Genomic DNA, 23,476 nt, shown 5'->3' on the forward strand with positions numbered 1-23,476 from the left:
GACCAGGACGACTGATCCGTTGTAAAGGAAAGAATTAATGGGGCCATGTATCGTGATTTTTTGAGTGACAAACCTCCTATCCATCAGCAAGGGCATTGAAGATGAAACGTGGCTGGGTCTTTGGGCATGACAATGATCCCAAACACACGCCCGGGCAACGAAGGATGGCTTCATAAGAAGCATTTTCAAGGTCCTGGGTGGCCTAGCCAGTCTCCAGATCTCAACCCTATAGTAAATCTTTGGAGGGAGTTGAAAGTCCGTGTTGCCCAGCAACAGCCCCAAAACATCACCTGGCTCTAGAGGAGATCTGCATGGAGAATGGGCCAAAATACCAGCAACAGTGTGTGAAAACCTTGAAGACTAACAGAAAACGTTTGACCTCTGTCATTGCCAACAAAGGGTACATAAAAGTATTGAGAAACTTTTGTTATTGACCAAATACTTATTTTCCACCATAATTTGCAAAATAAATTCATAAAAAATCCTACAATGTGATTTTCTGGATTTGTTTTTCTCATTTTGTCTGTCATAGTTGAAGTGTACCTATGATGAAAATTACAGGCCTCTCTCATCTTTTTAAGTGGGAGAACTTGCACAATTGGTGGCTGAATAAATACTTTTTTGCCCCACTGTAATTGGTTCAAAGTTTGTTTTGATATTTCAACCTGCGTGTCGTGATCGCGTTTGTTTTGGGCATGGTGTGATGCCCAAATGAGCATTCTACTCAWCGCTTCCTCATTGGGCGCTGATGAAGATTTGGTCAACGTGCATTAACTGTGGCTTGAAAACACTAACATTTCTAAAGGCAAATAATAAGTAGGAAAACTTTGTCATCATTTGGATGTTGCCAGATTTACTTTAATTGTTACAGCGTTAGCTAGCTAAGATTGGAGGGGAGCCTTCCAGATTTTAGCTAGCTAACGTTACTGTACTGTTAGCATTGCTAGTTATTTTGGGGGAACTTTGATACTGTAGTTAATGACAACATCGCCATCTGTCTAAAGTAAATTTGACAACATAATGTTGGCAAAGTTGTTTCCTACTAAATATGTGCAGACTAGCAATGCCATCGTATTCCCAAGCCCCTATAATGTAATTTAGACGAAACAGTCATTAGCCCCGGTTTAAAGTTATTAGCCGGCCCGGTTCAATTTTGAGGATCAATATGGCTGCGGCGTCTGTWGAACGTTGATAAAACAATGGCAACGACGTGACGGAGGTGCAATCATGAAAATAAAATTACCAAAACATATCTGACAATGTTTTGAGTTCAACTGTAGCCAACATTTTATTCACCATAACAGGAAAATTAACACATTACAAATTATCTGAAAGTATGGCGAGCTGCTAACTTATTGTTTGTGAATGTGAAGAAATAAAAGCAGTGCATTGCATTCTGTCCTATTTGAGGAATTTAGAACTTGATCAACAGTGCTTGCTGCTTCAGGTTACCTGACAACGGTTGCAACAACGGGGTCAAAGTTCAATGTTTCTTGCTCAGTCACCGACTAATTAATGGCTCTATAAAAGGTGAAAGAGGTAAAGAAGGAGCTGTTTGAAAGGGGCTCATATAAACATTGCCCAATTGCTTTTACAGGCAACATAGTTTGAATCCTGAGTGAAAGAAGTACAAGTCACTCCCTTTCCCCACTCTCTCTCGGTCAATACTCATGACGGTGAAAGCTGAGGACATTAGAATCAAATCAAAGTTTATTTGTCACGTGCGCTGAATACAAACAGGTGTAGACCTTACAGTGAAATGCTTACTTACAGGCTCTAACCAACAGTGCAAAAAAGGTATTAGGTGAACAATAGGTTCACCTAACAATAGAAGCAGCACAAAGACATCAGTGCCCTTGTCTTCAAGGTTTAAACATGCACATCTACAATACCAAACCAAAAATATGGTGAAGATGGTGCCTAAACCACACATAATTACTGCCAGTAGAACGGTCCTAGTCAGTTAAAATATCAGTTTTCAAAGGCAAGTTCAAATAATGCACTGAACAACAATATAAACTTAAGTGTTGGTCCCATGTTTCATGAGCTGAATTAAATACCCATAAAAAGCTAATTTCTCTTACATTTTGTGCACATCCTTGTTAGTGAGCATTTCTCCTTTGCCAAGATAATCCATCCACTTGACAGGTGTTGCATATCAAGAAGATGATTAAACAGCCTGATCAATACACAGGTGCACCTTGTGCTGGAGACTATAAAAGGCCACTAAAATTTGCAGATGTCTCAAGTTGAGGGAGTGTGCAATTGGCATGCTGACCGTAGGAATGTCCAACAGAGCACTTTCATTTCTCTACCATAAGCCGCCTCCAATGTAATTTTACAGAATTTGGCAGTAGGTCCAACCAGCCTCAAAACCACAGACCACATGTAACCACGCTAGCCCAGGACCTCCACATCCGGCTTCTTCACCTTGGGATTGTCTGAGACCAGCCACCTGGACAGCTGATGAAACTGTGGGTTTGCACAGATCTCGGCACAAACTGTACCGGGCAGATGGCAGACAGCGTGTTTGGCATTGTGTGGGTGAGTGGTTTGCTGATGTCAACATTGTGAACAGTGCCCCATGGTGGAGGATGGGTTATGGTAAAAACGAAAATCTTTTGGACGAAATGATTGGTTAAATTTTTTKAATTTGTATTTTTTCAGACTTGCTGCGCTGTGCCATCCCCACGGCTTCCACAATGGATCAGTCCACTCAGACAGGTGTCTTCTTTCTTTTGCTACTGCTCGACTAAAGAAATCTTGGTCGACCAACAGCCTATCGACCAAACAATCAACCAGTCGACTAAATGGGGTTAGCACTACAATGAACACAATTGCATTTTATCGATGGCAATTTGAATGCATAGAGATACTATGATGAGATCCTGAGGCCCATTGTCATGCCATTCCTCCGCCACCATCACTGCATATTTCAGCATGATAATGCACAGCCCGATGTTGCAAGGATCTGTACACAATTCCTGGAAGATGAAAATGGCCCAGTTCTTCCATGGCCTGAATAGTCATTGAGCATGTTTGGGATGCTCTGGGTCGGTGTATGACAGCGTTTTCCCTGGAAATCCATAAATTAAGGTCTATCAATTGACTGATTTTCTTATTATGAACTGTAACTCTTTGAAATTGTTGCATGTTGCGTTTATTTTTTGTTCAGTGTATTTTGTTTAACATTGGATCAAACTCTTCACATAGATAGATGCCTAACATATTTKTATGAGATAAAATACATGGAAAGGTGTACACAACACAGTTTGACGATACTGATGAACTCCCCATTAGACTAGAGGTGACCGACTATCATAAACATAGGGGCCCCTGACAATGAGCATCCTCTGGTGCTGCATCCTGTTGCAGGCTTATCTGGGGGACAACCTGCTGCCTCACTTTCTACATAGAATGATTGCATGAACAGTGTGTAGGCAAGCATCCCTGGTAGCACTTTTATACTTTATTTTTTCAAGCAAGTTCCCGTAGTTCAGACAGAACGAGAGAGGGTGAAAGATGGTGGAGGAGAGAGCGTGAAAGAGGGAGAGTGAAAGAGGGAGGGAGAGTAAGAGCATAACCTCAGAGTACCACTCATTTCCCTCCTTCCTGAAACTGAGAAATAAGGTTGTCACTAATAGTTCACCAACTATGCTGATACACATAAGATACTGAGCCATTGAGAGGATAAAATTAATTCTAAAATGTCAATGATGCAAGAAACAACTCAAAACCAGGGGGCCAGGGAGTGAGAGACAGTTATCGGTTTCGAGACAGATGCAAACAGTCGTGATAGAGCAAGAGACAGAATAGACACAGTACAGAACAGACAGTGCAGATCAGACACAGTGCCGACCACTGCTTTGAAGAACAGCAATGCTGATTTCCCCGATCAACAGGATAACTAATACACACAGTGTAATCTACGTGAGCAAGGTAATATGCTGGACATAATTAATTACCGCAAGATGTAAATGACCTTCTTCCCCAGTAGTCAGTGAATGGCTGGGATGGACGCGGCGCAGCATGTAAGGAGCAGTGTGCCGGCCCGTGTAGCTAGATTGGTTGCCACCAGACTCCCAGTAACGGGGAAGATAGACAGTGCCGCCTCGCTTCTTGTTTGTCCACTGATGGGAGTCTTGTTTAGCCCAGCTGCATCTCCATGGAAGTGGCACCTTGAGAGGCTCCACCGCCCCCCCCATTCCCCCGTTTGCCCATGCAGGTTCCCAGCACACCCTGGTGTGAGGCAGTGTTTGTCAAGATACACCAGCCCCTGGCACAAAGCCCAGACGGCATTTTTCCCCCTGTGCAACTTTTATCCAACGTAAAACAGAAGCCAACAAGGGCAGGGCTCTTAGAAAGCATCATTAGGCACTAAGTGAACAGACAGCAATTTGAGCCCCCCCTCCTAGTCTTTTTTTTTGGGGGGGGGGGGGTCCTTTCTCAAGCTTTATACCGACCAAAGAGGTGTCCGTTGATTGATATTCAGCTCACGGAAGAAAAAGACGTCCGTGAACAAAAAATGGAAAATATCGGTGCTGAATGGTTATGAAAAGAATGTCCTCTGCTGCTTTCTATTTATACAATATCTGCAGATTGCCAGCGGCGTGAACACAGAGTTGTCAATATTTTATTAGCCTTTTGCTCCTACAAAAGAGACCACCACAACTGGTGCTGCTAAGGGCTGAATTAATAAATCTCTTTCTTTGCTAACTTTTTTTAGCAAAGATGGAGGGTGACTCATGCACAAATATATGCAATAATAAAAAACTATTTTGAATCCTTGTTGAGCGGTTCAGTTTTTTGGGAACTTCAGTGTATGAATAAGAAGTGGTATCAAATTGTCAGACAGACAACAGAATAGAACACCTAAACTGTTTTTTCCTGTAATCTATCAACATCATGAACCATCTGCCTCTGTATGCTCCATTCTCTGGCCAATCAGTGCTTGGCTCACTGCGGCAGGGAGCAGCACAATAGGTAGGTTAGGCGGCAGCCATGATGCAGCCTGTCTGGTGGCCAATGTTTTGGAGCAGGTGGGCGACAGACCAGGGCTTATTACTGCTCATTTACTCAAACAGGAAGTGGTCATTAAAGGCCCAATGCAGCCATGTTTATATTCTGGGTAAAAACGAAGTTACCTTACTGTAATACATGTCCATTAAAATGGGCAAAAATAGTGTTTTATCAAAAACCTTTCTCAAGCAAGGAGACTGTCTGGGAGTGGTCTGAGTGGGGAAGGGAAAATGGAAAACTAGCTGTTATTGGCAGAGAGGTTTGGAACTCTGTTATTGGTATATTAATCAATTTACCGCATGGTGATGTCGCCATGGAAAGCCAAAACTCCCCTCCATGCAATCCTGCTGATTAGAAGGTCCTGTGTAGATTGTATTTTCAACCAGCAACTATCAGGAAATAACKCTGATCAAACTTTTACATTTGTTTGTTTTATATCATATTGTACAACAGCTGATGAAACTAAGGAAAAACATAATTTTGAATACACTGGGCCTTTAAACCATAGCTGCCAAGTAGGGCCGGGACAATGCCAGTATCGCAATACTCTCGTGGCAAGGAAACAAAACACAAAGTGGATTTAACTTCATTAGGAAAACAGCCCTAATGTTGGACAAAAACATAATTATGTTGTCATCCAGTCACATTTATGTATTTATTTTCCAAGCTACAGTACACAATACTTTATATACAGCAGGTTTGCTAAAGGACCAAAGAGTTTGGTCTTCTTCGTGTTTTGTTTTTCTCCACGGGAAAAAATATTGCGATACTGCCAAGTCTCTCTGTCTGACGGAGGGTCCTGCTTCATTGCATCAGATGAATTACAACGTGAACGTATTCACTCTGGAAAATAAACATAAAAACAAGTGGCAGCCAGGAAGCATGCTCCACCCTCCTCCCACACAGTAGGTATTATTATTCAAAAACTCAGCCAGTAATACAAACCAAACATGTAAATGATAACAAAACCCTCAACAACAGGAAGTGTTCCAGGAAGTGTGGTTAATCCCAGACCCCATAAATGCGATACACAATCACTAGCGGCAACAGTGCAAAAATGATCTCTATATAAAACAGAGTAATAATAATGTAAATGTTTAACCACACACATAAAAGCACAACTGAATTGAGATCAAAGTAATTAAACAAAAAATGATTGTTTTTCACTGAAATTAATTATCACTAAATTCACAAAAGTAAAAATGTTTAACCAGCCATTTAGGCTGTTCAGAGAGCAGATAAAATCCCTTTCTGAGGTGGTTACTCACATACGCTCCTAGTGTAGACAAGTCAATCACAAGATAATTCTAAGGGTAACGTGAGTGCTTGGATGGGAGTAGCCTATAGATCCAATAAATATTCTGAGTATCAAGACAAGAATGTGTGTGATGCACGCTGAAATAAGATGAATGATGATTACATCATTATGTCCCTCAACAAATATTAATGGCCTTGTGAATGCACGCACGCACACACACAAAAACCCCTGGTAGGTTATTGTTTGAGGGCAGAGGGTAAAAGAACAGACCGACAGCTTGCATCTCCACCTCATATCAGTATTGGGTCTTATGACAACGGTCGCTGCAAGTCAGAGCCAGAGCAGTAGCTCATTGATTCTGAGACAGATGCCATCCACATCGGCTAGGGGATGGAACAGTGTGTCAGGTGTCACAGGACGTCTAGACGATCAGAACAATAGAATCATTGCCATGGAAACAGCTCTCTTATCAGCAGAGTGTGGCGGTAAACAATGGGAGAGAAGTCATTTAACAGATACATTCTGTCTGGCCCTTTGAAACCCAGACCAATTTTAAAGAAAGCGCCCAGAAGGGATTAAAAGGCAATAATTCACTGAATGGCGTGATGGATGCTTCCGTTAACCTAATAGAGTTTAAGCAAGGTTACCCTTTCAGGATTATTTATGTTTTAAGTTTAATTTGAGAAAAACAAAATGTGACTTTGTAAGCTTGACCCTACCTCATGGAGTTGTCATTACAGTAGCCTAGACCTCATTGTTGCCAAAATGTGCTTTTTGGTGTTCATTTAAGGTTAGGCATAAGGTTAGCAGTGTGGTTAATGTTAGGTTTAAAATCACATTTTAAGAAGAGACATTGTAGAAATAGGTGGACTTTACGACTTCGTAGCTGTGGCAACCCTAATTCTAAAACCTTAACATGGTTCAATAAATGTTTTACCTAATATAGATTAGCTTGATAGGTAGGAAATCACATATTTTGTCCTTCCAAACTTCAAAGCACTTCTACAAAAAAAGACATGACTTGAGAGATATGGCAGTGTAGCTTGCCCAGTGGCCACAATTACTAGGCCTAGCTAGCCAGGATATTGGTTACCTTGGTTAGCCTGGGCTTGGTTTCCTAAAAGCATCATAGCACTACGATCATCTTTAGTCCATTTAGTTAACGGAATTAAGATGATCTTAGTGCTACAATGCCTTTGAGAAACCCAGCCCTGGTATGTATCAGAGGTCTGTTTAGAAACACTTGAGATATGTAGCCTATTTCTTCCTCGAAATGTTATGAGTCTAAACATTTTGCCACCAATTCAAACCAAGTCTAGAGTAAACTGCCCATAAAAAAAGTATGTTGCGTGTAGCCAGTGCTGTTTACCTTTCTCACGACTGTGCTCATGGTTTCAGCTCGTGTCATCTCATCTTCTCCACGTGTTACCACACCTGCACACCAACAACTATTTTTCATACACGAGCCTTTTTTTCATTAGAAAATATTTTGAGTGGTCTCATAATTATTGTTTAAACTATTGTAGCGACCCGTACAGACAGCGGTGTGTTAATGTGGTAGGCTATTAGTGGGTTGTGTTGTACTTACCAGTGTTCGCGGGGTCCGACATGCCAATCAACCTGCTATCTGCCAATCACGGGGATGCCTGGAATGTTCTGATGCCGGGCATCCTGGCGGTTGGCGGAGTGGCGTGGAGGGGGGTTGAGCAGGGGGATGGAGCATTGGAAGTTAAGACCAGGTTCAGCCTTTGTTCTCTCTCTTACGTCTGGGCTTCACAAGAGAAGGTCAAGGTTGGCTTGTGGGGTATCTTTCGTTTATTTGGCCTGGGCTACGGTCAAACAGTAGCCTGTGTAAAGTTGGGTTAATAAACCCTCTGTCTGGACAATTGTTCCTTTATGATCTAGTTAGGTCATTACACTACAGTTAAAGCTGTCGACTTAATGCGAACTTACAGTTGGTCAGGAGAACATCACTGTTTTAGACTCGGCTGGTTGTAGCCATGAGGTGATCTGAAACCCCCGCCAAAGAAATCAGTATCATATACAGTACCATAGCTCTGGGACACAAAATTGGGAGATACAGACTCCCAATGTTGTGTCCCAAAACTAACAGTACCACTGCTGCTAGCTGGACATTTCTAAAGTTTGAGTCACATTACCTCCGAATTCTTTGTCAGACAGGCAGTGCTTGACTTGGACTGAAATAGGTGTCGGTAGGCTACTCATTTTCTGCGGTTTACATTGAGGTGCAGAAGCTACACAATACTTATGAGCTTATATTCTATAAAACGAACAGGAGTTTAAGCAGTAGAACATTTAGGTGCTGGTACTCAGCTCTGGTGAGCTCCGGGCCAAGTCAAGCACTGCAGATAGGTAGCTTAAGCAGACGATGTTCTTCATGATTAGCCCACAAACGAGGGATTTCTTTTCCCCATCACCCGGAAACTTGACTCAATTGTATCCTTTAAAAAAAATGTTTTTTCTAAAGCTCAACAAAGAGCGCGTTCGTAAAAAGAGAGCGGAATAACTGATGAATTGATGAACGCTCAACACCAGTTGAATATGGCCGGTTTCAGTAAACGTAGGCAAAAAAAGCGTAATTAAATGGTGCCATCAGCACAGTCACCAACGCTCTAACATGGAAACAGTTGTCATCTAACATGGAAACGGACAAGGATTGTCCACACTTTCAAGAATGCCTGAATTGCTTCACCATGCTTTCTTTTCTGGCAAGTTTCACCATCCAATTATTTCAGATCTACAGGAGTGCAAGTTTCAACATGACATGGACCATGGCGATATATTGGCACATGAGAACGATTAGAATATGGCAAATAGGAGTAATTTTACCATGACATTGTTCAATGCTCGTTTCTGACTGGCTTGACGGGCATTTTAGAGTGTGCATTATTTAAGCAATAAGGCCAAGGGGGTGTTGTATATGGTCAATATACCACGGCTAGGGGCTGTTCTTAGCAGGATGGAACGCCCTTAGCAGTGGTATATTGGCTATATATCACAAACCCCTGAGGTGCCTCTGCTATTATAAACTGGTTATACACTTAGAGCAATAAAAATGTTTGTCATAGGCTTTCAGCCAATCAGCATTCAGAGTTTGAACCACCCAGTTTATAATCCACAAATTACCACCTGCTAAACCTGATGTTGAAATGCCTATTTACTCTGTTCCATTTCACTGCGCAATCCACTGTATCATCAAGCCTGCCAGGCAATTTATAAACTCGATCTCCACTATAAAAAGCATCTAGACATTATTTCCCATTTCTTTGACTAGCATTTGGTTTTCAACAGGGAGATTGTATAAACCTTGCTGTCTGTCTCTCCAACATTTGCAACATTGAAATTCGATCTCCAGCTGTCCCATAGTAATAAAGCATCAGCAGGACCAGACACAGGCAGGCAGCTGTTCTCAGCCTGTCGAAATCATAATTTGTAAATATATCTACAAACAAAATGTCAATAGAAAACAGTTTTCTTTAAAAAAAGTTAACAAAATGCAGATTTGCAGTCTTTCCAGCTTCAGTTTGAAGTGATTGTGTTAGCTGTGTTGTTGGCTAGCTCCTCTGAACAATAGTCAGGACGGACCAGAGAGCACTTTTAGTTTATGGATGTATCCAAATAAATGTCACTAGAAAACAGATTAAACAAACGCAAATGCAGTTACTTTGCTGTTATTCTGTCTGCATTGTTTGACGTGACTAAGTTAGCCATAGCTAGCTACCTAGCAAGCAAGGGATAAGAATGTTGCCAGCCAGTAAGGCAATGGAACATCATTATATCAAACATTATTAGAATTCAATGGCTTTAGTTCATTCTTAAATCTAACTAGCAAGTCTATTTGTTTGGTTACCAAGGCAACTACTGTAGCTATCTAGTCAACTTATTTGCTAGCTACTTCAGTGACTGTTGAACACAATCTAGTGGCAAATTACTTAAAATATAGCCATGGTATAATTAAGGCCTGAGGGGGTGTGGTATATGGCTAATATACCAAGGCCAAGGGCTGTTCTTATGGGCGGCGCCTGGACACAGCCCTTAGCCGTGGCATATTGGCCATATGTCAATAAGTGTTTTGTCATACCCATGGTATACGGTCTGATATACCATGGCTTTCAGKCAATCAGCATTCAGGGTTCGAAGCACCCAGTTTATAATTCCTAGCGCGTCGTGGGACACACCTTCCATGTCTTCATTATTTTCCATAGAACGCATAGCCCCTCGTTMATTATCKCTTACCTATTTATGCTGACTTTCACAGACTACCTGAGATATGAAACAGTTGGTGGGAGGGCATACAGGCTGTCGCTAATTTAATAATGCACAACTTGCCTAAATGGGTAATGTAAAACACTTCAACCAATGGAAACACCCTAGCAGGCAATTTCCCCAACTTTCTAAATGTCGAAAAGGAAAAGAAATCACCGGACAAGTTAATGGAAACATAACTATTGACAAGAAGCTACAATGTGGGGAATCGTAGGTGGCTCGTTTCAGCAAGTTTGAGCTTGTTCTTGATACCAGCTAGCTAACCAACAACTGTACCGATGTATTTGAAAAACAAGTCCTCGTTTTGCAAATGTATTTATGTTTTCAATAAATATTCAAGACTAAATATAGTTTACATGTTGTCAACAATTTAAGCCAACCCTGTCTGTTTTGCCCCATTGTTSCCCACGCTTCGGTTTTGTTGCTAAATGAAAGACCCCCGTCTAAAGGCAGTTTCTGATGTGTGCAAGTCATGATCCGAGAAACCAAAACACAATAGCTGACAAAACATGAAGTGCATCCAAAAACAAACTCATAGAGATGCACATGATTGCATCATGATTGCATTATGGCACTTTAGGAATAATGGAGGACATTGTGGTGTTTAGTGTTAGTGCAGAAATAAAGACATTGGACATCAGACAAAGGAAATACGTATTTGGCCTAAAAGAGCCATAAATAAAATTGTATTCTCTCGATTTATTAACAAGCCACAGTGTGTCCATGGATGTCTACCACAGCACTCKAAACTTCTCATTTTGGTGCAGTCCCCAGACCCACTTGAGATACCTGAAGCCGCAGATAAATCTCATGGTTCTCATTTCGTCGCTTCCTTTAGGAAAAAAACCAATATGATAATACTGTACCAAACTGATGGCAGAGCAGCTGGGAGAAGGGGAAAAGGGATTTTTAAGAAAGGGGAGGGGACAAACCGAATGACAACAAAAAACAGCTACAAAAAAAACTAACTCAACCTCATTTAACAAAGCTTGGAGCAGCATGCGCTGGCTTTCAATCACTGCAGGATCGCCATTTTCACTACTTTTCCAGCTTCACTTTTTCCTTTTCCAACTGTCCGTTCATTCATACATTTTTCTGTTGCGTTTTGCTTAAAAAATATAATTGAAATTATTATTGTTAAAACCTTTAGCAGCAAAAGAGAAACAGAGGAATAACAGCTAGCGAACCCTGGTTTATAAGGAAGGCATGGGTTAAAAGAGGTCCATGAGTGAGTGCCCGGGGGGCCGTATAGGGCCGTGTGGCTGCTGCCCCCTCAGCTCATCTCCCGTCTGCAGGCACCCGGCTCAGGGAGGCCATGACACGGCCGTAGCGCTCAACCAGCTCTAGGGTGGAGTAGGTGGGCAGCTTGGGAGGGTCGTGGAAGCTTTTGATCTCTGTCGAGCAGTCGAGTAACTTGGGGAGGAAGTCCGTCAGCTTCTCCTGAAGGTTAGCTGCAGCAGGAGGGGGAGAACAATGACGGAGAAATGTCAGAGAAAAAGAAAGAATGATTATTTCAATGTCCTTGCTTGCGTCACTCTCCAGAGTCACATCCAGTTACCAAACAGAAATCATAGGCTAAATATTTTCACTGTGATAGCACACGCTCTTGGTAAGCATGCTCCTCTAGGAAAACACAGACTGAGTAAATAAGATGAAAGAGGCCCTAGTTGGTTGTTGTTCAAAGAAGATGCTGCTGGGTCAGTTTTATGAATCCAATCTAACTTTTTCCTGGAGTAGAGGCTAGGACTCCACTGAACCACTTTATCTCAACTAACAATTTGGGTATAATTCTGCCAACACAAAGTGGGTATATCCCTGGTTCTTATGGCTTGGCTGGTCTGGCTGCTAATATCAACTCATTTGACCATGTCCCTGACCACGCTTCATGTGCCTTCCAAATTAAACTATAGCAGAAAAACAACCAAACAGTCAGTAGATCTCCAGTACCACAAATCTATACCCCCTGGCCTCTATGCTCTTGTACCCCTTTCACACTATTGTGCCAAACCATACTGTGCTGCCTCAGATATGTAATTTTCACATTGCAGCATGATTCAAGCAATTCCCAAGGCTGCCTAACCTGGACAGCACAGTACAGCTTGGCTCAGTAGTGTGAAAATGCTCTTAGTTCCTAGACTTTTATGGACTTGGAAGATTAGCCCCTTAAGCGTGTAATATGGGCTAAAAGAGATAAACAAACTAGGGCTGTTCCCAACAAAAAAAAACATCTTGGTCAGTTCTTTTGACCAATCCATGAAATGTTAAAATGTGTGTTTTTCCATATAAACTCAACAAAAAAAGAAACGTCCTCTCACTGTCAACTGCGTTAATTTTCAGCAAACTTAATATGTGTAAATATTTGTATGAACATAAGATTCAACAACTGAGGCATAACCTGAACAAGTTCCACAGACATGTGACTAACAGAAATTGAATAATGTGTCCCTGAACAAAGGGGGGTTCAAAATCAAAAGTAACAGTCAGTATCTGGTGTGGCCACCAGCTGCATTAAGTATTGCAGTACATCTCCTCCTCATGGACTGCACCAGATTTGCCAGTTCTTGCTGTGAGATGTTACCCCACTCGTCCACCAAGGCACCTGCAAGTTCCCAGACATTTCTGGGGGGAATGGCCCAAGCCCTCACCCTCCGATTCAACAGGTCCCAGACGTGCTCAATGGAATTGAGATCTGGGCTCTTCGCTGGCCATGGCAGAACACTGACATTCCTGTCTTGCAAGAAATCACACACAGAACGAGCAGTATGGCTGGTGGCATTGTCATGCTGGAGGGTCATGTCAGGATGAGCCTGCAGGAAGGGTACCACATGAGGGAGGAGGATGTCTTCCTGTACCTGTCCCGCAGGTGTGATGTTCGGACGTACCGATCCTGTGCAGGTGTTGTTACATGTGGTCTGCCACTGCGAGGACGATCAGCTGTCTGTCCTGTCTCCCTGTAGCGCAGTCTTATGCGTCTCACAGTATGAACATTGCAATTTATTGCCCTGGCCACATCTGCAGTCCTCACGCCTCCTTGCAGCATGCCTAAGGCACGTTCACGCAGATGAGCAGGGACCCTGGGCATCTTTCTTTTTCAGAGTCAGCAGAAAGGCCTATTTGGTGTCCTAAGTTTTCATAACTGTGACCTTAATTGCCTACCACCTGTAAGTTGTTAGAGTCTTAACGACCATTTCACAGGTGCATGTTCATTAATTGTTTATGGTTCATTGAACAAGCATGGGAAAGTGTTTAAACCCTTTATAATGACCCTGTCTTTACAAATTATCTTTGAAAGACAGGGTCCTGAAAATAGGGACGTTACTTTTTTTGCTGAGATGTGTATGTATGTATGTATGTACGTATGGATGCACGCACACACACACTTGAAGTCGGAAGTTTACATACACTTGGAGTCATTAAAACTCATTTTTCAACCACTTGTTAACTATTGTGTTGGCAAGTACGTAAGGACATCTACTTTGCATGACAAGTAATTTTTCCAAKATTTGTTTACAGACAGATTATTTCACTTATACTTCACTGTATCACAATGCCAGTGGGTCAGAAGTTTACATACACTAATTTGACTGTGCCTTTAAACAGCTTGGAAAATTACGGAATGGCTTTAGAAGCTTCTGATAGGCTAATTGACATCATTTGAATCAATTGGAGGTGTACCTGTGGATGTATTTAAAGGCCTACCTTCAAACTCAGTGCCTCTTTGCTTGACATCATGGGAAAATCAAAAGAAATCAGCCAAGACCTCAGAAAAAAAAWMGTGGTTCATCATGGGAGCGATTTCCAAACGCCTGAAGGTACCACGTTATTCTGTACAAACAATAGTATGCAAGGATAAACACCATGGGACCACGCAGCCGTCATACCGCTCAGGAAGGAGACGCGGTCTGTCTCCTAGAGATGAATGTATTTTGGTGCGAAAAGTGCAAATCAATCCCAGAACAGGACCTTGTGAAGATGCTGGAGGAAACGGGTCCAACAGTATCTACAGTAAAATGAGTCCTATATTGACGTAACCTGAAAGGCCGCTCAGCAAGGAAGAAACCACTGCTCCAAACCCACCATAAAAAAAGCCAGACTACGGTTTGCAACTGCACATGGGGACAAAGCTCGTACTTTTTGGAGAAATGTTCTCTGGTCTGATGAAACAAAAATTGAACTGTTTGGCCATAATGACCATTGTTATGTTTGGAGGAAAAAGGGGGAGGCTTGCAAGCCAAAGAACACCATCCCAACCATGAGGCACAGGGATGGCAGCATCATGTTGTGGGGGTGCTTTGCTGCAGGAGGGACTGGTGCCCTTCACAAAATAGATGGCATCATGACGAATGAAAATGTTGTGGATATATTGAAGCAACATCTCAAGACATCAGTCAGGAAGTTAAAGCTTGGTCACAAATGGACAATGACCCAAAGCATACTTCCAAAGTTTCTATGGGAGGGCTTTGACCTCAATCCCATAAAGGCCTACAAACCTGACTCAGTTACACCAGCTCTGTCAGGAGGAATGGGCCATAATTCACCCAACTTATTGTGGGAAACTTGTGGAAGGCTACCCGAAACGTTTGACCCAAGTTAAACAATTTAAAGGCAATGCTACCAAATACTAATTGAGTGTATGTAAACTTCTGACCCACTGGGAATGTGATGAAAGAAATAAAAGCTGAAATAAAWAATTCTCTCTATTATTCTGACATTTCACATTCTTAAAATAAAGTGGGGATCCAAACTGACCTAATTTTACTAGGATTAAATGTCAGGAATTGTGAAAAACAGAGTTTAAATGTATTTGGCTAAGGTGTACGTAAACTTCTGACTTCAACTGTACATACATACATACATACCCTATGTGTTTGAATAAAATCAACTATATGTTTTGAATCAACTATATGTTTTGAATAAAATCAACTATATGTAGTCAACTTCCGGGTTGGAGCGAGTAGTCTCATTTCGCTTCGCTCCACAGGTAGTATTACATTTCATTTCATTTCATTACAGTACAACGGTTTGATTTGTTTGATCTTAGCAATTTTTTCTTAGCTAGCTACATAGCCATCTTTGTATCAAAGATAATTGTGTAGTTTAGAGTAATTATCGAGGTTAGRTAGCCAGCTATTTTCGTCCTTCTAACGTAGTCAACACTGCTAGCTAGCCAGCTAGCTAGCCAACTTCTACCGAATAGCAGCACTGTAGAAACTATTACATTACAACGGAACGACTTGATTAGTGTAGTGTTAGCTAGCTACATAGTTGTCTTTGCTGTCTTTGTATCCAAGATAATTGTGTAGTTTAGAGTAATTATCGAGGTTATCGAGGTTACCTAGCCAGTTAGAGGTTACCTAGCCAGCTACACTTTCAAACAAAGTCAACAACGCAGCCACTGCTAGCTAGCCTACTTCACCAGCCAGCAGTACTGTATCATTTTAGTCAATAAGATTTTTTGCAACGTAAGCTTAAACTTTCTGAACATTCGAGAACGTGTAGTCCACTTGTCATTTCCAACTCTCCTTTGCATTAGCGTAGCCTCTTCTGTAGCCTGTCAACTATGTGTCTGTCTATCCCTTTTCTCTCCTCTCTGCACAGACCATACACAAACGCTTCACACATCCGCGTGGCGCTTGCCACTCTAACCTGGTGGTCCTAGCGCGCACGACCCACAGTGGAGTGTCCAGGTCTCCGCAGCCTCTGGAACTGCCGATCTGCGGCAACAAGCAGATGTTCATTCTCAGCCTATGCTTCCCTCCAGTCCCTCGACTTCTTGGCTGACGGAAACATGGATACCAAAGATAACACTGCTATCCTACTGCTCTCCCTCGTCTGCCACCGTGTTCTGCACCACACCCGAAGACGCTTCGGTCAGCGGGGGTGGTGGCACTGGGATCCTCATCTCTCCAAGTGGACATTCTCTCTTTCTCCCTGACCCATCTGTCTATCGCCTCCTTTGAATTCCATGCTGTCACAGTTACCAGCCCTTTCAAGCTTAACATCCTTATCATTATAGCCCCTCACAGTTTCCCTTGGAGAGTTCATCAATGAGCTGACACCTTGATAAGTTCCTTTCCTGGGATGGCTCACCTCTCACAGTTCGGGTGACTTTAACCTCCCACGTCTACCTTTGACTCATTCCTCTCTGCTCCTTCCACTCCTCTCTTTTGACCTCACCCTCTCCCTTCCCCCCTATCCACAAGGCAGGCAATACGCTTGGACCTCATCTTTTACTAGATGCTGTTCTTCCACAATCCTCAATTGCAACTCCCCTCCAAGTCTCCGACACTAGCCTTGTATCTCTTTTTCCCTCTTCCGCTCTCATCCAACACTTCCCACACTGCCCCTACTTGGATGGTATCTGCGCCCGTCCAACCTTCGCTCTCATCTCCCCCGCTACTCTCTCTCCTCTTCCATCCTATTCATACTCTTCCTCTGCTCAAACCTTCTCCAACCTATCTCTGATTCTGCTCTCTTAACCCTTCTCTCCGTCCTCCTTCTGCATCCTTTGCTCTCTATGTCCCTATCCTCCAGGCCGGCTGCGGTCCTCCCCTCCTTGCTCCGTGGCTCGACGACATCATTGCGAGCTCACAGAACCGGCTCGCGGGCAGCACGGAAATGGAGGAAAACATCGCCTCCCTGCGGACCTGGCCATCCTTCACTCCATCCTCTCTACATTCTCCTCGTTCTGTCTCTGACTTGCTAAAGCCACTTTCTTACCAACTCTAAATTCCAAGAGCATTCTGCCTATCTAACCCTAGGAGAGGCCTTTTCCACCTTCCTCCTCCCTCCTGAATCCCTCCCTCCCCACCCTCTCACCTCTCTGCGGATGAGGACTTTTCGTCACCAATTTTGGTACAAAAGTGTCGACGACATCCGATCCTCGTTGCTAAGTTCAAACGACACTACCTGCCTGTTTCTGGGCTCACACTCCACCCTGGTGCGTTTGACCTCTTTCTCCCCTCTCTTCCAGATTAATTCGCGCTTGTGACGGCCGGCCGCCCAACAACACGCTGCCGCTTGACCCTTCCTCCTCGCTCTTCTTCCAGACCGTTTCGGAACCTTCCCTCTCCCTTACCCTCACCCCTCGCTCATCAACCTCATCCTTGACCGCTTTGGCTACGTCCGGTCCGTCTTCAAAGAGAGCGAGAGTTGCAACCCCTTCGCGAAAAAAAACCCTACAACTCGATTATCCGATGTCAACAACTACGAGACCAGTATCACTCTTCTTTCTTTTCTCTTCAAAAGCTCTTGAAACGTGCCGTCCTTGGCAGCTTCTCCCTGCTATCTCTCTCAGAAGACCTTCTTGATCCAGAATCAGTCAGGTTCAAAGACTAGTCCATGTGCAACGTGAGACTGCATTCTTCCTTGGTCAACGGAGGCTCTCCGCCAATGCTAAAGCTAACTCTCTCTTCCTCGTGCTCTCATCCTTTAGACCATTACGGTCTGTCCTTTGATACTGTAAATCCATTCAGATCCTCCTCTCTCAGCCTCTCCGAGTGGGCTATCATCCGGCGGCGGCCCACGCCTGGTTGCGTCTCCCCTGACAGGTCGCTCCTAGCCAGTGTGGGCGTGCGCGAATCTGTCTCCGCATCACGTGCTTCACTCACTGGGTCCCAAGGGCTCTGCTTCTACGGCCCTCTCCTAATTCCCTGCGTATATCACAAGTCACTTTGGCTCTTGTCATATCCTTCATCCATGGCCTCTCCTATCATTGCCTATGCAACGACACACAATTATCTTCTCCTTTCCCTTCTGATACACTAAGGTGGCGAATCTGCATCTTGCATGTCGTGCAGAGATATCAGTGTGGTTGTGACGCATGCACCACCTCAAGCTGAACCTCGGCAAGACGGAGCTGCTCTTTACTCGGGAGGGACTGCCCGTTCCATGATCTCCCATCACAGGTTGACAACTCCATTGTGTCCTCCTCACAAGGTGCTTAAGAACCTTGGCGTGATCCTGGACACACTCTGTCGTTCTCGAACTAACAGTCATAAGGCGGTGACCCGTTCCTGCGTAGGTTTCATGCTCTTACAAACATTCGCAGACAAGTATACGACCCCTCCGTCACTACAGGAAGCGGCGCCTAGGTCCTAATCTCAGGCCACATTGTCATCACTCCGTCTGGATTACTGTAGCAAACTCGCTTGTTGGCTGGGCTCCCCTTGCCTGTGCATAAACCCCACCAACTCGCATCCAGAACTGCCGCGGCCCCGTCTGGTGTTCAACCTTCCCAGTTCCTCTCAACGTCACCGCTTCCCCGTCTCCTCCGCTCTCTCCACTGGCTTCAGTGAAGCTGCTATGCCGCTACCAGACATGGTGCTTGCTACGGACTGTGGAGGGGAACGGCACTCTCCGTACCTTCAGGCTCTGATCACGGCCTCACCCAAACATGGGCACTGCGTCTCATCCTACCTCTGGCCCTGCTCGCTCCCTACCCTTCTGAGGGAAGTTACAGTTCCCGCTCAGCCAGTCCAAAACTGTTCGCTGCTCTGTTGCACCCCAATGGTGGGAACAGAACTCCCCCAACGACGCCAGGTCAGCGGAGTCAATCACCACCTTCCGGAGACACCTGAAACCCCACCTCTTTAAGGAATACCTAGGATAGGATAAAGTAATCCTTCTAACCCCCCCCTTAAAAGAGTTAGATGCACTATTGTAAAGTGGTTGTTCCACTGGATATCATAAGGTGAATGCACCAATTTGTAAGTCGCTCTGGATAAGAGCATCTGCTAAATGACTTAAATGTTAAATGTACTGAGCTTGTCTGATGCTTTAAGACACACAAATTACTTGAGTGAGCCAGAGATCCAGAAAGCCTAACCAGAAGCAAAAAAATCCTGTTCCTGACCCTCTTCCTCCCGCTAATGTTGGCCTTCGCAGATTCTGCTGTTACGCTCCTAATACTGTAGGTACACCAGGGGTCGGCAACCTTTTCCATTTGGAGTGCCAATTTATCTTAACATTTCTACCAATCTGCATGGCAGTTAAGATTTTTATATGCACATTTTCGTGGAATAGTTTCATAGAATTTATAATGAAGGCTTCGTATGGATGTATAACAGACTTTATTTATTTGCCGTTTGAGGTGAAGAAAAAATTACTTTCAGAAGTTACCACAGTGGTGGTGAGTTAAGACAATCAGAAATATTATCAGATCCCCAAATGGGCACATTTATAGGCCTACTTCTATGTATAAATCAGGTGCGTATCCTTACTCAACATTGACAGGAGCGCCACAAACAAACGACAATGAATAAATTGACTTTTACATTTGAGATTCTTCAAAGTAGCCACCCTTTGCTTTGAGTCATTGTCCTGTTGAAAAACAAATGATTGCGTTTCGTGGGACTAACATTTGTTTTTCAACAGGACAATGACCCAACACACCTCCAGGCTGTGTAAGGGCTATTTGACCAAGGAGAGTGATGGAGTGCTGCATCAGATGACCTGGCCTCCACAATCACCCGACCTCAACCCAATTGAGATGTTTTGGGATGAATTGGTCCACAGAGTGAAGGAAAAGCAGCCAACAAGTGCTCAGCATATGTGGCAACTCCTTCAAGACTGTTGGGAAAGCATTCCAGGTGAAGCTGGTTGAGAGAATGACAAGAGTGTGCAAAACTGTCATCAAGGCAACGGGTGGCTACTTTGAAGAATCTTAAATATAAAATAGATTTAGATTTGTTTAACACTTTTTGGGTTACTACATGATTCCATGTGTTATTTCATAGTTTGTCTTTACTATTATTCTACAATGTAGAAAATAGTCAAATGAAAGAAAAACCCTTGAATGAGTAGGTGTGTCCAAACTTTTGACTGGTACCGCATATATTTTAGACTGCTCGACTAAAAAAATCTTGGTTGACCAACAGTCTATCAACCAAACAATCGACTAAATTGTGTGTGGGGGGGGTGTCAGCCCTAAAACAAACAAACAAACAAACTCACGCTCCATCTCTTGTCCCAGGTAGGAGCACCAGCGGTTCCTCATGTCCTCCACAGACAGCAGGTCCTTCTCTATGTCGTGGACCAGCAATAGGGGGATGCATGGCACCACCAGCTCATTCATGATGCTCAAGCCGTTGCTCACCTCCGGCTCCTCACCAGACTCAAACATCCCCGCTGCATTCTCGTTCAGTTTCTAATGGGCAAAGCACATAGTGGCAAGAAAAAGTATGTGAACCCTTTGGAATTGCCTGGATTTCTGCATAAATTGGTCATCAAATTTGATCTGATCTTCATCTGAGTCACAACAACAGACAGTGTTCTTAAACTAATAACACACCAATTATTGTACTTTTCTTATCTATATTGAATACAMAATTTAAACATTCACAGTGTAGGTTGGAAAAAGTATGTGAATCCCTAGGCTAATGACTTCACCAAAAGCTAATTGGAGTCAGGAATCAGCTAACCTGGAGTCCAATCAATGAGACGAGATTGGAGATATTGGTTCGAGCTGTCCTATAAAAAACACTTGCAAAATTAAATTTGAGTTTGCTATTCACAAGAAGCATTGCCTGATGTGAACCATGCCTCGAACTAAATATCTCAAAAGACATAAGAATTGTTGACTTGCATAAAGCTGGAAATGGTTTCAAAAGTATCTCTAAAAGCCTTGATGTTCATCAGTCCACAGTAAGACAAATTGTCTATAAATGGAGAAAGTTCAGCACTGTTGCTACTCTCCCTAGAAGTGGCCGTCCTGCAAAGATGACTGCAAGAGCATAGCGCAGAATGCTCAATGAGGTTAAGAAGAATCCTAGAGTGTCAGCTAATGACTTACAGACATCTCTGGAACATGCTAACATCTCTGTTGACTAGTCTACGATACGTAAAACACTAAACAAGAATGGGGTTCATGGGAGGACACCGCGGAATAAGTCACTGCTGTCCAAAAAAAACATTGKMGCACGTCTGAAGTTCACAAAAGAGCAACTGGATGTTCCACAGCACTACTGGCAAAATATTCAGTGGGCAGATTAAACTAAAGTTTAGTTGTTTGGAAGGAACACACAACACTATGTCTTGAGATGAAAAGGCACAGCACACCAACATCAAAACCTCATCCCAACTATAAAGTATGGTGGAGGGAGCATCATGGTTTGGGGCTGCTTTGCTGCCTCAGAGCCTGGACAGCTTGCTATCATCGATGGGAAAATTAAGTTTATCAAGACATTTTGCAGGAGAATGTAAGGCTATCTGTCCGCCAATTGAAGCTCAACAGAAGTTGGGTGATGCAACAGGACAATGACCCAAAACACAGATGTAAATCAACAACAGAATGGCTTCAACAGAAAACTTTTTCCATCCTGCAATGTGAATGTTTACACGGTGTGTTCAATAAAGACAAGAAAACGTATAATTGTTTGTGTGTTATTAGTTTAAGCAGACTGTGTTTGTCTATTGTTGTGACTTAGATTAAACTCAGATTTGATTACTAATTTATGTAGAACTCCAGGTAATTCCAAAGGGTTCACATACTTTTTCTTGCCACTGTACATATAGATTGACGACTTCGGGATTAGTTTGAAGTGGTATGCTAACAAATTTACTAGTATTAGCTACTCTGTCAAAACAGACTTAAGAGGACAGGCAGGTATTGCTAATGTATATGTATTTACATTCGAGACCACCTCTGTATGAAAGGCTGCAGCCCAGGTAAGTCACAGACCATTTGCATTACCCCTATCTGGTAGTCATCTATCCACACTGTCAATATCAGAGGATGTCAAGGCCTGTGGTACTGACGTGGGCAGTGACGTACTAGATGATGCAGACACTTCGCTCTGTTCTCCTTAGCCAAGTCCTGCTCTGCTGCAGACACAAACTCCCTGACCTTATCTGTGGAAAAGACCTTACACAGAGGCAGGCGGTCACTCAGGAATTAGAGGGACTAGGTGGGGACTCACAAAAGATCCCAGTACATTAACTGTGTCAATGTTAGCAGTGTTTTCAATTAAAACAGGGCAGAAGGTAAACAGCAGGGCTTGAGAGAGCGGGCCCGAGCAGGGAGCCAGGGATCGTTCTGGCCAGAGATCTGAGATGGCGGCTATAACTCTAACTGTAACAGAGCCCTGACGGAGAGAGCAGAGGTTCGCTCAGGACACAGCCGTGTCTCACGGTAATGTGTTTACACTCGCTGGGCCTCCTGCTTCCTATTCCCACTTGGATGATTACATTAAGAGCACAATGCCGGTGTAAGGTTACTGAGTGCAGGAGCAGCAACAGGGCCGACGAGGAGGAACAGGGTCTCTCCCTCTCTCGGTTCAGACAAGACCAGTCACAGCCTGATCCGACCGACCGGGGAATCAATCCATCTAAGCCCTAACAGATAGAACCAGAACACAGCTTGGAGATGGGATAGTAAACAAAATGAAACTGTAGTCTGATCAGAATATTGAACTGATTTTTCCTCCAAACAAATACAGAGCCTTCAGAAAGTATTCATACCACTTGACTTATTCCACATTCTGTTACAACCTGAATTCAAAATGGATTAAATATATGTATTTTCTCACACAATACCCCATAATGACAAAGTGAAAAGATGTTTAGACATTTTTGCAAATTTATTGAAAATGAAATATCTAATTTACTTAAGTATTCACACATGTTAGAATCACCTTTGGAGAGCGATTACAGCTGTGAGTCTTTCTGGGTAAGTATAAGAGCTTTGCACACCTGAAACGTACAATATTTGTACATTATCCTTTTAAAAACTTGTTAAAACTCTGATCATCGCTAGACAGACATTTTGAAATCTTGCAGAAACTGTAACTAAGCCACTGAGGAACATTCAATGTTGTTTTGGGAAGCAACACCAGTGTATATTTGGCCTTGTGTTTTAGGTTATTATTCTGAAAGGTGAATTTGTCTCCCAGTGTCTGTTGGAAAGCAGACAGA

At 43.2% G+C, this 23,476-nt stretch overlaps 1 protein-coding gene and 1 long non-coding RNA gene across 6 annotated transcripts in view; both read right to left on the bottom strand.

The window, feature by feature from the left end:
* Nucleotides 1-5,237: 5,237 nt before the first annotated feature.
* LOC139022849 (uncharacterized) lies at nt 5,238-8,919 on the bottom strand. Its single transcript, XR_011473908.1, has 3 exons — nt 7,866-8,919; nt 7,647-7,711; nt 5,238-5,862 (listed from the first exon to the last, which is right to left on the bottom strand). It is a non-coding gene; the product is annotated as an uncharacterized lncRNA (long non-coding RNA).
* A 2,296-nt stretch (nt 8,920-11,215) lies between these two features.
* LOC111950687 (ubiquitin carboxyl-terminal hydrolase 25) overlaps nt 11,216-23,476 on the bottom strand; it is an 82,240-nt gene continuing 69,979 nt past the window's right edge. For all 5 annotated transcript variants that reach the window (XM_070434444.1, XM_070434443.1, XM_070434446.1 and 2 more), the window contains 2 exons: nt 20,519-20,711; nt 11,216-12,015 (listed from right to left, as the gene is read on the bottom strand). In XM_070434444.1, coding sequence (XP_070290545.1) covers nt 11,843-12,015; nt 20,519-20,711 — 366 coding nt within the window. In that variant the 3' untranslated portion in view covers nt 11,216-11,842. The remainder of the gene's footprint in view (nt 12,016-20,518; nt 20,712-23,476) is intronic.

The sequence above is a fragment of the Salvelinus sp. IW2-2015 genome, linkage group LG23 (assembly GCF_002910315.2).
Source record: "Salvelinus sp. IW2-2015 linkage group LG23, ASM291031v2, whole genome shotgun sequence".
Taxonomy (NCBI): Eukaryota; Metazoa; Chordata; class Actinopteri; order Salmoniformes; family Salmonidae; genus Salvelinus; species Salvelinus sp. IW2-2015.